At 48.1% G+C, this 13,333-nt stretch overlaps 3 protein-coding genes across 8 annotated transcripts; all 3 read right to left on the bottom strand.

Annotated features, from left to right (window-relative positions):
* Positions 1-1,877: 1,877 nt before the first annotated feature.
* LOC125957500 (uncharacterized) lies at positions 1,878-4,392 on the bottom strand. Its single transcript, XM_049690245.1, has 2 exons — positions 3,932-4,392; positions 1,878-3,873 (listed from the first exon to the last, which is right to left on the bottom strand). Exons 1-2 carry the CDS (start codon positions 4,163-4,165, stop codon positions 3,724-3,726), a joined length of 384 nt encoding a protein of 127 aa, XP_049546202.1. The 5' UTR covers positions 4,166-4,392; the 3' UTR covers positions 1,878-3,723.
* A 263-nt stretch (positions 4,393-4,655) lies between these two features.
* LOC125957503 (uncharacterized) lies at positions 4,656-5,665 on the bottom strand. Its single transcript, XM_049690247.1, has 2 exons — positions 5,359-5,665; positions 4,656-5,217 (listed from the first exon to the last, which is right to left on the bottom strand). Exons 1-2 carry the CDS (start codon positions 5,536-5,538, stop codon positions 5,080-5,082), a joined length of 318 nt encoding a protein of 105 aa, XP_049546204.1. The 5' UTR covers positions 5,539-5,665; the 3' UTR covers positions 4,656-5,079.
* A 1,539-nt stretch (positions 5,666-7,204) lies between these two features.
* On the bottom strand, positions 7,205-13,280 carry LOC125957474 (kelch-like protein diablo). 6 transcript variants are annotated; one of them, XM_049690213.1, is made up of 5 exons: positions 13,060-13,280; positions 12,195-12,292; positions 10,588-12,100; positions 10,322-10,509; positions 7,205-8,640 (listed from the first exon to the last, which is right to left on the bottom strand). In XM_049690213.1, exons 2-5 carry the CDS (start codon positions 12,236-12,238, stop codon positions 8,613-8,615), a joined length of 1,773 nt encoding a protein of 590 aa, XP_049546170.1. In that variant the 5' UTR covers positions 12,239-12,292; positions 13,060-13,280; the 3' UTR covers positions 7,205-8,612. The 6 variants fall into 6 exon arrangements, with proteins under 6 accessions (XP_049546170.1, XP_049546173.1, XP_049546168.1 ...); XM_049690216.1 differs by having other exon boundaries at positions 7,205-9,627; XM_049690211.1 differs by having other exon boundaries at positions 10,588-12,103.
* Between the last annotated feature and the right edge of the window lie 53 nt (positions 13,281-13,333).

Consider the following 13,333-nt stretch of genomic DNA (forward strand, 5'->3'; position numbering starts at 1 on the left):
GGTGGGGGTGACTGGCTGCGGTAGTGGCAAAAGCAATTTCCACGCTTTTCTGACACCGGAAAACAGCAACGAAACGGTTTGCTGGCTGCTGGCTGCTGGCTGGTGAATTATTTATCTGCATTAAAATCAAATTCCGCCTCATGGCAGCAGTTGTATTCCTTTTTTTTTTTGCTTTCGGTTTAGGAAGCAGCAGGAAGGTGACGGTGAGGAAGGCTGAACGAAATATAAGTGAATGTCAGGCTTATTTGTAGCCTCCCTTGAGGTAGTTATAGCTTGGTGACAGAGTGAGAAGGCCCTTGGTCATCTAATTGCTGCCATTAGCCTATATTGTCCAACTACCCATACTTTATGTTGCATGTGTGTGTGTCACGATAAGAAAGAGGCCAACTTTCTAAACACGCCAAAGTCCCAGAAGAACACCGTTACTTCTTCTGCCCCATTACATCGGGGCAGCCAAAAATCAAAGAAAGCAAAATACGGGCGCAAATACTTTGCAAACAATTCGCATAAAAATACATCGAAATCGACATTTCCTCCCATTCCTGAAGGGAGCTGGGCAAAGTACGCAAATTTGTGAGCAGCAGCAAAAGAAACAAAGCAGCCGGTGCCGCTGTGATGCTGATTGCGTAGAAACTGCCAAGGGGGGCCAACTTTGTTGCCTCCGAGGAGTTGCTCCGGTGGCAATTCCGTTGTGACCATACCGGACCGTCTAGTACGACCGGGATCGTCGGGTGAGTATGGTCAAAGTTTGTGCGTTTTGATTGTCCAGTTATCGTAATTTCAGGACCACCATTATGCCTTCAACCAGCAAGCTACAGTTTCGGTGACACTCCTTCCAAGCGAGGGGGAGCAGGATTCCCTTTTTTATTGTCCCTTGCTCATCTGGACCGCAACTGATTGTAGTTTTGTATTAGTTGCGAGAGGGTTTTTGTTTGTGGGGTTTTTTTCTTCTACTTCTACATTCTTCCCTCCCGATGGTCAGCAGTTCGACAATACGGCCCAAAAGGCGAAAAACTAACAAAGAAACATAAATAAAAACAGGATACCGGGAGCCGCTGGAAGGGTTTATGGTACTTTGTGCTGTGCTACAGAGAGGAAGAAATATGAAACCGAGCTCTTCTCGCACACACACGCACACACGATTAGTGTGTGCCTGACACTAAAGGGAGGAGCATAAGTTTGTCTGTTTTTCGTTCACGGCGCACAGCATGAAAGTAGTGCTTTTGAGGATGGCACCGCAAACCCACCAACAGCAGATCGCTCCGAATGATATAATACAACAAAACAAAAACGTAAACCACAAGAAAAACGCTGGCGTACGAATAAATGATGAAAGGACCGGGAAAAATGGGAACCGTATAGCTGCTATCACGCAGCGCTATCAGTATGCCACGTACCATGGCATCCCACCGAGAAAGGTAATCTCACAGAGGCAAAACCGGCGGAGAAACTGGAGAATCGAGATAACTCACTAGACGCACAAGGACATCCTTGCTCGCAAACTTTTTGCTCGTAAGACTGCAACATATTGAAGGCAGTATTTCCGGACCTACACTACCCGCATGGACCGGTATCACCGATGATCGAAAACTGATAACGCGAGGGGACACTCTATCATTTGCTATTCTCCACCTTTTATCCTCTTGAGATGTAACAGGAGTAACTGGATCCACTGGGCACAGGCAGCGGAAAAAGTTTTCCCATCGTTTGGAAGTTTAGTTTTGATTTCCTCCAGAGTTGATGAAGCTGTAACTGGCGAGCTAGTTAGTGGATGGCGAATGCTGCAAATAACAACCGAGGACACCGAAAGAACGAAATCGTACGTACGGTTTGTATTCCTTTTATTACCGTACACTCTACGAGCTTCCATTTGCAATATGTTCCATTCCAGCTGGTAACATTTGAGTGCTCTGAGCCTTGCCTACTGTGTTTTGTATCGGTTTTTAAGGGGGACTGGTTTTTTTATCCTTCTCATATTTACTGCTGCCTTCTTGTAAATGCTTCTTTTACAACATTTAAACCTATTTAAGAATCATTAATGAGCGTAGAGCCATTTCGTTCCTATAATAAAAATGCTATCATTGTAGCGTGCACTCATGGACAAGATTTGGATTTTGTAAAGCTAAACGTATATCTCATTGTAAATGTATTCTGTTTGGGATACTTTTTTTTCTTTTATTTCATTTCTGCTAAGACATGTCCAAGGGGGGAGCATCGCCTTCCTCAGTCTCTACTAATGAGCTTGCTTCGATACAAAATGGCTTGGCTTTCGTATAACTCGCTACTTGCCCGGTGGGGAATTCGAGAGGGTTTGTTTCCATTTCCATTTCTTACTGGGTACAAAACGCCTAAAATAAAATCGTCTCCCGGAAGGTTTATGTCGCTCGGCACATCGCGCACCAAAACGCAAGGATGGAAGAAGAAGGATCGAGTCGCTAAGCGAAAGGCAGTCTATAGGTTTCCAATGTTGTGTGTTATAAAATCTTAAAACTCGTAACGATAACTTGAGATACTTAAAAAACGGGGTAAAGGGGTTTCCTTTTTTCATTTCTTGGCACAAACTATACAGCGTTTGGAGCCTGAGGGGCCAAGATCAGGTGAGCGCAAATCCTTTGGTGATTTCATTTCGAGTTTTAGTTTCGTGCCACTACAGTCTTGTACTCTACGTGTTACCGCTAGGTGGGTTTTGGACGTGTGTTCGTTTGAGAAATGGTGGAGAAAAGTCACAATTATCGTCCTACAGAATAGAGTGCTGACCTCTTTTGCTTCACCATTGCAACTGCGTCTGTTGAGTGTTATGAGGTGATGTCCTACGCTTCCATCTAGCAGTTCTACCTGGCCATCTTAAGATTGCTTGTCCCTACACAGCCAACTATACGGCAAACACCGTACATCGTCGTATCATTCGTTACTTGCTAATGAGTATGATCGATGGAGCATTGCTCTTCCTTCTTTCGTCACGCAGCGTCCCTAGTTCCCATTCTAGTTCCTAAATATTGCCATCGCTTACTAAACGCTACGCTTGAAAGTGTTTCTACCACCAAAAATCGGAGGTTCGTTCCTTGAAGGAAACGTTGGGAGCTAAACCTAAAACAACGAGCAGCATGCACACAGACAAACAGACACACGTATACACTAGATGTGTTAACTAGTAGCAGCTGTTAACAACGACGATAACGAGAGGCACCCTGCCGGAGGTACTTGCTATCCTTTCTGGGGCCTTTCCTGGATCGGCCATCTCAAGATCCGAATACTAATCGCTACGACAACAACGACAGGTGGGACTCTAGATCACCCTCTCGGGCTTGAACACTCATACATTCAGTTCAGCTCTACAAACGCTGTCACGTTCTATCCCCAGACGTTAACTTTGTTCTTTGTGGGTTTTGTACCTCAAAACGAGAGAAATAGAGAGTGAGGAATGGGGGTTGAGTTGCTTCCGACATGGTTTGCTCCGGGATGCGCCAAGATAAAAAAAAATGATAAAAATCAATACCACCCTCCCAAGCGGATGCGGAATCATCCCTGTAGCTGGCGGGAACCCTGTAGCTATTTTGGGTGTACCGGTAAAAATATTGCGGATCGAAGCCTTAGAGCAAAGTAGGCACTTGCGAGCAATGCTGGATGTCCTGTGGCATCATCCTTCCGCCTTTAACCAAATGCAATTACTATTATCCTGGCGCATGCCCGTACCTCGTGGACCGCATGATGCAAATACCGGCTTCACATCACGAGACAGTCATCGCACTCGCCCTGGCCATCATCCTCGCAATCACAAAACCCACAATCGCCCGCCGAACCGGATTCCTCGTACGCGCAGCAGGCACAGCATTCTTCCTCCGTTTGTTCGATCGTCACTTCCGGCGTGGAGAGCTAAAAGTAAACAGAGCAATACTCAATGCCAACAGACTATTGACTACGGCCAGCTTACCGGTTCGTTACTTATCACACCCTCCACGTTCGCTGTCGTGCTAACGGAGGCGCCCGGGAACAGCATTTCCGGCGGAAACAGATACGTATCGTAATAGTAATGGCTATGAGTAACCTTGATGTGCTGGTGCAGCTTCTCCTGCGTCTCGATCGGCATATCACAGAGTGGACACTTGAAGCTCATCTCGCCGCGCTCGGCGGGTTCCGTCGCACCCAACACAAAACGCCTGTCCATCTTTTTGGCCTTGGTTTTCGGGAAGATTTCTGGTAGGACTCACCACCACCTGGGCCTGTAACAATCCTTGTAGTACCACATCGCCACCCTGACCGTTTTTGTCTATGGATTTCTCATGGAACGGGTTTTGGCCTCGAACAAGCGAATTTTTGCGGGGGATTTCACGTGAACCGGGATTTGAGTTGAACGGGATTCTCCCGAACCGGAAGCGAATGCGAGGATTTTCCTGTTACACCCGAAAGTATGCAGCAGAAACACACAACTCGAACGACTGCTCGAAAATCTGTTGGAAAACTGTTCCGTTTATAGCTGCGAGTTCTATACTTAAATTTAAAAATAAAAAAAACGCGGGATCAATTTTGAGCGTCCAGCCGTTTTTTGCGTGGAAAACATGAGAAAAACATGGGGGTGAGTCACATACTTCGGGGTGGCGCAAGAGTGCCCCATCGGCTCCCTCATCATCCGACCCACCGGTAACAGCGAATATCTTTATGGATGTTTATTTAACACAAAGTTATAAAAATAATCCCAAATAATGGCAATAGTGGATGAAACTGATTGATCTTTCTTCAATCAATCGTTGCTTAATCATTTAACCAGAAATCCACCCGATTTTAAATACCTTCTTCAACGCGTCCCTACAATCTCCTCGCTTAAAATAGATGAACACGTTTAATGGCTTCTCGTTGAATGCACTCAATTGAGGTAAACAGTTGGGAGAGCATTCTCTTAAAAGGGACCTGCACCATTTCTGTTGTACGATGTTTTACATGGCACCCGGATATCGAGGGTCTTATCAAACATAACAGCACCACCACTGGCCGTGGCTGACCGTCGTTAGGCTTAATCATCAGCAGATCACCGGAAGCGATAGGAAGTGTGGCGCTCGCAGATCCGGGGGAATGCCAACCGGCTCACATGATAGAACAGGAGCAATCGCAATCACATAGCCCGCAGCCACAATCGCCACAGTCACAACAGTCACAGTCACAGTCACACAGACCACAGCAACACCCATCGTCCTCCATCTCCAGCGTCGCATCGGTTCCTCCCTGTAAATGCACAATGAACGGTGAAAGGTTAAATATAAATTTGGCCAAATACTGGGACGCACATTTCAAGAACATAAACCATTTCACTCGCCGGTGGTGACCTTGAGCAGAAATTCGCCTTCCCTCCCTGTTAGTGCTTACCGGCACAGGCGCGGTGGTAACAACGGCGGTCGTCGTACCGATCGTGCTAAGATCATTCAAGACAAGAGGTACCACTAGGTACGTGTCGTAATAGTACGTCGTGTGTGCATCCTTTACATGCTTGTCTAGCAACTCCTTACTTAAAAAGTACGCCTCACAGAGCGGACACTTGAAATCCATTGCAAAACGCCTATTACCATCAGCCCAAACTGCGACACTGCGTCACAGATGGTCCAATAAAGCGTACCAGCTGATACCGCGAGCACAACAAGCACCCCACTCAAACAACCGCGTCTACGCCGCACGACAGTTTGGCTGAAATTGAATGCGTAGCGGAACGGGCAAGGGTTACCCAGCGATGAGTAAACGACGCGGACGCTATGCTATGATCTGTGACCGTCGCCACCATCACAACTACTACTGCAAATATCGCATGGGCCTGACCTGCCGCTCTACACACACACGTGGTGCCAACGACATCGCTGACGGTATACTCCTGCTATGACATCATTCATCTCATCCGGCAAGAGGTCTTCCCCGGTCGCTTCCAGGGGTCAAAGATACTGGCATACCGGTATCCAATTAATATCCAGCTTAGGAATAATCCACGGACGCACGAGGCACGACGTTATCAGTCATAACTGCTTATCAGCATGCTGCTCCGGTAGCGTGCTGTTGATATCTACCGTGTAATCGGGCTAGCTGCGTATCCGTTATCTTACATTCGATAACCGAAATATGCTTCGCAATCCAATCATTGAAGGGCACGAAGGGATTAGCAATAAATCTGTCACTATCGAAACGACGACTAGATCGTCGTAGTTAGCTGCGATCTAACCCACATTTCAAAGCAAGAGGACAAGGTTAACGGCAATTCCATTTGAGGGCTGCTCACGCCACGCATTCCTTCTATGCGTAGTGCGGCACACCACACGTGATCCTGTGCTGGAAGGTGAACTAGAATAGTAGAAAGGAAGTTAAGGTTCCTTTGCTGCTTACACACACGTACCATGGTCGACATGGTCGTCAGAGCTCCAGAGGCGGCAGCGACCTGGGCCACTTGGGCGACTGCTTCGACCTCTCCTAGCTGCTCCTGTACGCCTTCCTTCATCTCCATCGCCGACGTGAGGGCAGACTGTGCCGCCGCTCCTGCTTGGTCGGTTACGTCCCCAATGCTCTCCATCGCCCGTCTTGCCGACGCTCCTGCTACGTCGGTTATGTCGCCGATGCCTTCCTGAACGTTTGCGATTCCCCCTTCCAGGCCCTGCTGAAACTGACTGACCATCTGGCCGGATGCTGTCACTGCACTATCGACACCACCACCGATACTTTCGGTCAAGCGATTCAAGCCTTCTTGCGATGTGATGACACTACCAGCCGCCATGATTTCGGTCGGATCCTTTTCCGCCAACGAATCAATAGCTTTGCTTGCCTTGGCGTTCAGCTTAGATGGGGTTGGTGCACCACCATGCGCACTGCGCACAGTGTTCTTCAACAAGGAACTCATGTCGCTTAGGATATCCGTCCAGCAAAACGCTTAGATGTTGACTGCTACACATCGATCGACCACCGTTCGAGCTGCAAGACCGAATACCGACCAGCTAAGGTAGATTAACCCAGCTAATCAGATAAAATCACACTGATAAAACTAAGGCTATAAAATGCTACCAAAAAATTTACTACAATCAGATTGTGGTCCGCGTGGGTTTATGCAACTCACTCCCGATGCTATCCCGATGGCTGGTATAGTTGAACGTACGGTGCGCCTAGAAGCGGCGTGATAAGAAGTTTTGCTTGTCTACTCCACATATGTATTGCTATCATTTTACTGTCATCAAAATCATAAAAACAAATAGACCTGAACTCCATTTTATCGATTGCCGACATCAATTCTGGGGGTTCGTATATTCCAGTATCTGCCTCCTGCTTCTTTTCGTCGAAAACGGTACACGGTTCACATTTTAATCTTCGCATCACAATCATCCTCTATCGTCGTGTGTCATGTCGTCATTACACAGGAAGGGCTCTTTTCAATTAATCATAACAGTTTCATAATCACTTTTTTACGCTAATCCGCGTTTCACTATTTTAGTGATTTCTCTTCTCTTCTGCTCATTTTTTTTTTGCTACGTTCTGCTCCACTCTACACCATCAATGCAATAAATTAGTTTAATGGTAAAATGAGAAAAAACAACGTGTTGGTATGAAAGGCAAGCAAAATCGAAAACGAAAAGAAATGAAACAAGCAATGAATAACGCATAATGCGAACCCTAACATCCTACGGTACAGCTACTCCATATATCTGATCGATAGAGAGAAAGCGGGAGCAAGTGAAGATATAAGCCACAGGATAAGATGCACTTTCTTAGCGGGATGAGTTAAGATGGTGTTTGCAACTGGGAAACCGGCAACAGTTGAAAACTACTCTAAATTAATTTCATAATCCTTAGGTTTTTTTCATTTGTCTCCGCCAAACTCCACACCGAGCAACGGTTGTTATCGATTATGGTTAACGATTTATATGCACGCCATCGTCGTCGTCGTCGTCGTCGTCGTCATCTTCACGTCACGTATCTGGCCCAAAAACAACAGCCTTGCGTCCTCACAAGAACCATAAAAAAATCCTCGCACCCTAGCGAGCTAAGTGCAGTTTGCGTGATAGGTAAGAGGTGGGGCTGCGCGAGAGGAGCGAAACCAAACATTATCTACGCATAATGATAATACTACTTTACGATTACTGTTCGCACACTTATCTTCAGCCATCATAACGTTAATCTATTCCGAGAACGGGCGGACTCAATCTGTCTCGTGTACAGAGACCCCACACACACGCTTTGGAAGGGTGTTACCACAATGTTATCTATGAAACTCAATTTGTGTTTCCATTTTGCGGGAGCATTTTCTCACACAACTTTTACTGCTGTTCCGTGTCGTGTCGTGCCGAGTCGTCTCTAGCTCCATGACTTTCAGTATTCGCTTTATCATTTTAGTTTAGCAAGAGATGAACCTTAACCACATGCTTAACACTAATCTAGTAGTATCTACAAGAAATGATCAATCAATTTAAGATCCTGCGAGTTGATCATCCCTATCTGTCAGAGCGTCCCTGTCCTGAGTTCTATATGTCGTTCGTAAAAGCGTGGACTTGAGCGAGCATGGTGGACAAGATTGCTGGCTCAGCTCACATTCGTACACCTGCTCGTTTGTCAGCAGCTTCTGCTCCTTCGGATCGATCGAATCTCGAACAAGGGCGTCAATTTATACCAACACAGGGATAAAGACTGAAACCGACAGATAAAGAGAGTAAAAGAGAGTGAGAGAGAAAGCGAAAGATCAAGATACAGAGTGAGAGGAAGAGGAAGAAAAGAGGAGAAAAAGAAAGCAGTGGACATACATGCACCGTACATGTCCGAAGGGAGAAACACATTCCACAACTTTAACATGTAAGCATTAATGAGGCATTCGAGATGAGATCACATCCGGGGGGTTGGATGAAGCGGGTTGTAACTTGTGGCACTCACATGCAGGAATACAGGAAAATTTGAAAAAATATTTGTTGTAACAAAGAGATTCTTGGCATAGGCTGGAAGTGTGAAACACTGACACAAACCCAGGCATAGTTTGCTACTGCTGACCAACGTGCCTGCCAAGGAGTGCTTAAACTGGAGCACCTTATACCTTCTATTTGCGTGCATTATGAACTTTAAAAAGCAACTGAAACAATACAGTTGCACTAGCTAGAGGGGTTTAAAATTCTTCCAAAACAGCTTCACCTTTTGCCGCTCTTTTTCTCTGGCTCTCGCTCTGGTTCTCGATCTATCTCTTCGCGATACTGATACTATTCACGGGTTCAAATTCATAAAACTTGTAAAGGATTGAAAGCCCCACGCAGCTTTCTTATCTCAATCGATTCCTTCCCTTGGGGTTCCATTCTGCCTAATCAACCTCATCTTTCTCTCGTTTGTGAGTATGGGATGCACCACGTTCTACAAAATACCACACACAGTGAGAAGACGCGAGTGGCAGCATACGTTGTGTCTTTTTTGTGTCTGTGGGCGCAATCATACGCTTTTGGTGTCCGATTTCAACCCAAAAACGCTTCTCCTAAACGTGTAAAGTCAACGAGAGAGTATGTGCACTCTACGACAGCTACCGTACCTCATTTGCGTCGCCACTCAGCATTTGGCACAGTGTACCGAGGGCGAGCAAACGGAAACTAGTCGAGAGTGTGTTTGTGTGAATGTTAAACAACGGAATCTTTGCGAATCCTAAAAGTAAAGGTAAGTAAAAAAGAAAGGATGATGTTAAAACCGAGCGCGTCAAAACAGAACAAATTAAGGGTTGCAATATCAAAGCGGATGCCAAAGCTCACCAGCACCAGGAGGAGATAGTGATAAGGATGAGATGGTGTTTGAAGAACAGAAGGAACGTGAGGTGCAATGGAATGAAATGTGCCTTTAAAGGAGACTATATGAGACGCATGAGACGAAGCTGTAAGCTCAAGCAATGAGAAAGAAACATTCGCGGTATGCCTTATGGTTGATGATGGAGTAGCAAAGTAAGGCGGAAAAATGGCGTAGAACAAAAGGACCGAAAGGTAAAAATTTGTATCATAAATTGAATGATACACATTTCGTACGCTAATCGAAGTAATGGTAGTGGGGTGTCATAGTGTCACAATCTCTTAAATGGTATCTGAATGATCACGAGACATGCCTCGAAGGAACAAACAGCGGCAGTAGCAACGTGAGTACGTGGGGGTTACACTCACAAGGACATCACTCTATTAGTGTCACAAGCACAAGGCGTTCAGGCGTAGGAAGAGGTAGAGAAAGAGACGAGATCGAACGGCACAGATCGAGTTGGTTGACGGGATATGTAGTACATGGTTTGATAAAGTGGGTTGAAAAGGGGGGTGGGGGGGAGGTTTAGATGGGGTTTCATAGTTGTAACATTATTTACCACATGTAGTTCTCGGTTTGTGGTGCCCGCATTACGCCAACTCCACCACCTAGACGCCGATAGTTCATGCAACCGCACAGCCGCCACTGGTTCGTCTCCGGATCGTACACTTCGATCGTCTTCAGGTAGGCCGTACCATCGAAACCTCCCACCGCATACAGCTGCCCATTAACGACCGCTAGTCCAACCTACAAAGTGTGATACAAGGAGTTAGAGTCTCCATTGGTGCCCACCAATAGTCGCGACCTTCGTTGCTTAATACTTACTCCACTTCTTCTGGACGTCATGGCGACGATCGGGCTCCAGGAGTTGGTGTGCGGATTGTATCGCTCGGCCGATGAAAGCTCCATACAATCGTCCCGTCCTCCGACGGCGTAGATGAAGTTGTTGAATACGGCGCAGCCAAGATGTTTCCTACGGGTCGACATCGGACTGACGGCGCACCATTTGTTCTGCCTTGGATCGTACCGTTCGACCGTGTTGAGGGGACACTGGCCATCGGAGCCTCCGATTGCGTACAGATAACCACCGAGAACTGCCACGGCTACACCGAGCCTTCGTGTCGTCATGGGGGCCACCTTGGACCATTTGTTTTCCTTTGGATCATATCGTTCGACGTGATTCAAACACTGCACTCCATCCTGGCCACCGACAGCGTACAGGAAACCCTCCAGTACAGCCACTCCGACACTAGTGCGGCAGCTGGTCGTTGGTGCTACATCGCAGGACCACTGGTTCGTTTGTGGATCGTACCGTTCGATGCTATTCAGATAGCTCTGCCCATCGTGCCCTCCAACGGCGTACAGTAGATCGTTCAGAACGGCCACACCGACGCCACAACGTCGTTTGCTCATCGGTGCCACCATCTTCCAGTCTGCCGTTTCCGGATCGAACCGCTCAACCGAGGCAATGGCATCGCCCGAACACCATCCACCAACCGCAAACAGTACCTCACCGCGACGTGTCGGTTTCCTGGGTCGTGTGCGCGGTCCCTGCATGAGCGGTCGTTCCTGTGGCAGCAGCAAATAGTTCTTGGCCTCATCCACCAGATCACGGCAGGCTTCGTCGGAGCGCACCAACAAATCGGATCCAACCGTACCCACGAGGAACTTGGGGCTCAGCAGAGGCATTCGCACGTGCTGCAGTACCTGTGCCAAATGTTGACGCCTTTCGGCCACATTGTACTTGAGCCACGCCATGACCGCATTGAAAACCTGTTCCTCCGAGCGCACGTTCAGCTCGTCGCTGCAGATAATGTCCACCAGCTGGCCGACCGGCAGCAGCAGGAACTCTTCGCTTTCCATCACCTCCTGGAAGTTGTGCTGCGTGAACTTATCGGCAATACGGAGCAGCTCCCGGCACGAGTGTGTATCGGCGAACGCCCTTATACCGAGGCAGTTGGTGGGATCGAGCTGTCGTTTCAGGAACTCGCAACATATATCCTGTATTTCGGCCAGCTGAAGCAGACAGGCCGCCGGTAGCAACGTCTGGACGTTCGATTCCTCGACGACGATGTGCGAGGTGTAGCAAAAATCGATCAGCAGCTCCATTGCGTTTTCATCGATGTCCCGAATCGTAACCTCTGTCTGACGTGACTCCTCCAGCTCGCCTGTGAACATGGCCCGAAAGTAGGGACTGCAGGCGGACAGGATGACACGGTGGGCGAAGATTTTACGTCCGCTCACGTTGATCACGACATCGCACAGCTCCCGGTGGCGCCGCAGGACATTCAGCTCCTGCAGCGTTACTCGCGGATGCTTCTCCGAGGTGTGTGACAGTCTACTGGGGAGGGGGGGAGGTGGGAACGAGACAATCGAAGATTAGTTCAAAATCGAAGCAGGAGTAAGTGGGCGGTAAAGGAAAACGAAAATACCTCGCCGGTGACGGTGGACGATCCGATATCAGCACGTCGCCCATCCTGTTGGCCGCAAGACGCAGCGGGGCAGAGGCCCAACCCCACACGGTATCTATCTGCGAAGGTGGAAGCGAAGAGATACAGTTTAGCAATTAATTCCAAATGTCCACTTAGACGCTGGGGCGACGAATGTTAATGCAGACGCCTACTATTGTGCAGCGGGTTGTAAGAAAACTGCCTCAGCAAGATTTCCTACGATACGGTTTTATTCGCGACACGGACGCTAGCAGTGCATTTGCTGAATGCAAACTCGTCGTATCTACTGCAAACAATCTCCACCAACACCCCAATCCACTGAAGCGTGTTCGTCGTGCGTGATACCATTTCTCTTTTCCATTCCGCGTCTTTTCACTGCTCGTAGAGGCTGCTTTCGAAACGCTGCTCGCGAACGAGATGAGGAGAGGCAGTGCGCGATCTCGGGGGGTCGTTAAGAACCTGTCCTAATAGCGGAACTTTTCTACAATCTACCCGAACCCGAAAACAGGTTGTGTGGCCCTTCCCGAGAACGGTACTTGAGCAGTTCAACTTTGGGTTCTTCTACTTCGATCGGGGTTATCTCTCGCGGACGAGATTAACGGGTTCGCGCACACACACGGGCGGCAGGTACGATGATGAGATGCAATTTCGGATGCTCGTTCGTTCACTAGCGCTGTCGAAGGACGAACAATTCAAGATGCTTCCCCACACCCTCGAGGGGTGGGTGTAAAGGTGTGCTCACGCACTTGGCATTAGCTGCTGCTGACGGTGATAAGAATCCTTGGGGAAACGCGTTGCACAATACGAGTCTCGCATTTTCGCACGGCCTGCTGGGGGGAGTGCTCACCTTTGTAATTTTTGTTCACACCCCTCGCGGCGTAAAATTGGCGAAGTGGCCGAGGTGGTTTCACGCTGCTCCACCGCACCGTTCGTCGCGGGATTCGAGTTCCGCTGCAGACCAGCTACAGCCCCGGAGCGGCAGGCTCCGATTTTCACCGTTTTTGCACCGTTTTTCTTCCTGTGCCAGGCGGAAAAACACAGGAAGAAATCGTCTTGCACCAAAAACCCGAGATTTTTTTTCCGCGTCAGAAAAATCGGCCCCAAGGTAGAGAGGTGGTGTC

Source organism: Anopheles darlingi, chromosome 3, assembly GCF_943734745.1.
Source record: "Anopheles darlingi chromosome 3, idAnoDarlMG_H_01, whole genome shotgun sequence".
NCBI classification, from domain to species: domain Eukaryota; kingdom Metazoa; phylum Arthropoda; class Insecta; order Diptera; family Culicidae; genus Anopheles; species Anopheles darlingi.

Coding starts and splice junctions, on each gene's coding strand:
- LOC125957500 (XM_049690245.1), bottom strand. CDS start 4,165: ATGGACAGGCGTTTTGTGTTGGGTGCGACGGAACCCGCCGAGCGCGGC. Junction 3,874..3,931: donor GTGTGATAAGTAACGAACCG/GTAAGCTGGCCG, acceptor GTTTACTTTTAG/CTCTCCACGCCGGAAGTGAC.
- LOC125957503 (XM_049690247.1), bottom strand. CDS start 5,538: ATGGATTTCAAGTGTCCGCTCTGTGAGGCGTACTTTTTAAGTAAGGAG. Junction 5,218..5,358: donor TTACCACCGCGCCTGTGCCG/GTAAGCACTAAC, acceptor GTGCATTTACAG/GGAGGAACCGATGCGACGCT.
- LOC125957474 (XM_049690211.1), bottom strand. CDS start 12,238: ATGGGCGACGTGCTGATATCGGATCGTCCACCGTCACCGGCGAG. Junction 12,104..12,194: donor CGTCCACCGTCACCGGCGAG/GTATTTTCGTTT, acceptor CCCCCTCCCCAG/TAGACTGTCACACACCTCGG. Junction 8,641..10,321: donor CAAACCGAGAACTACATGTG/GTAAATAATGTT, acceptor TGTCGGTTTCAG/TCTTTATCCCTGTGTTGGTA.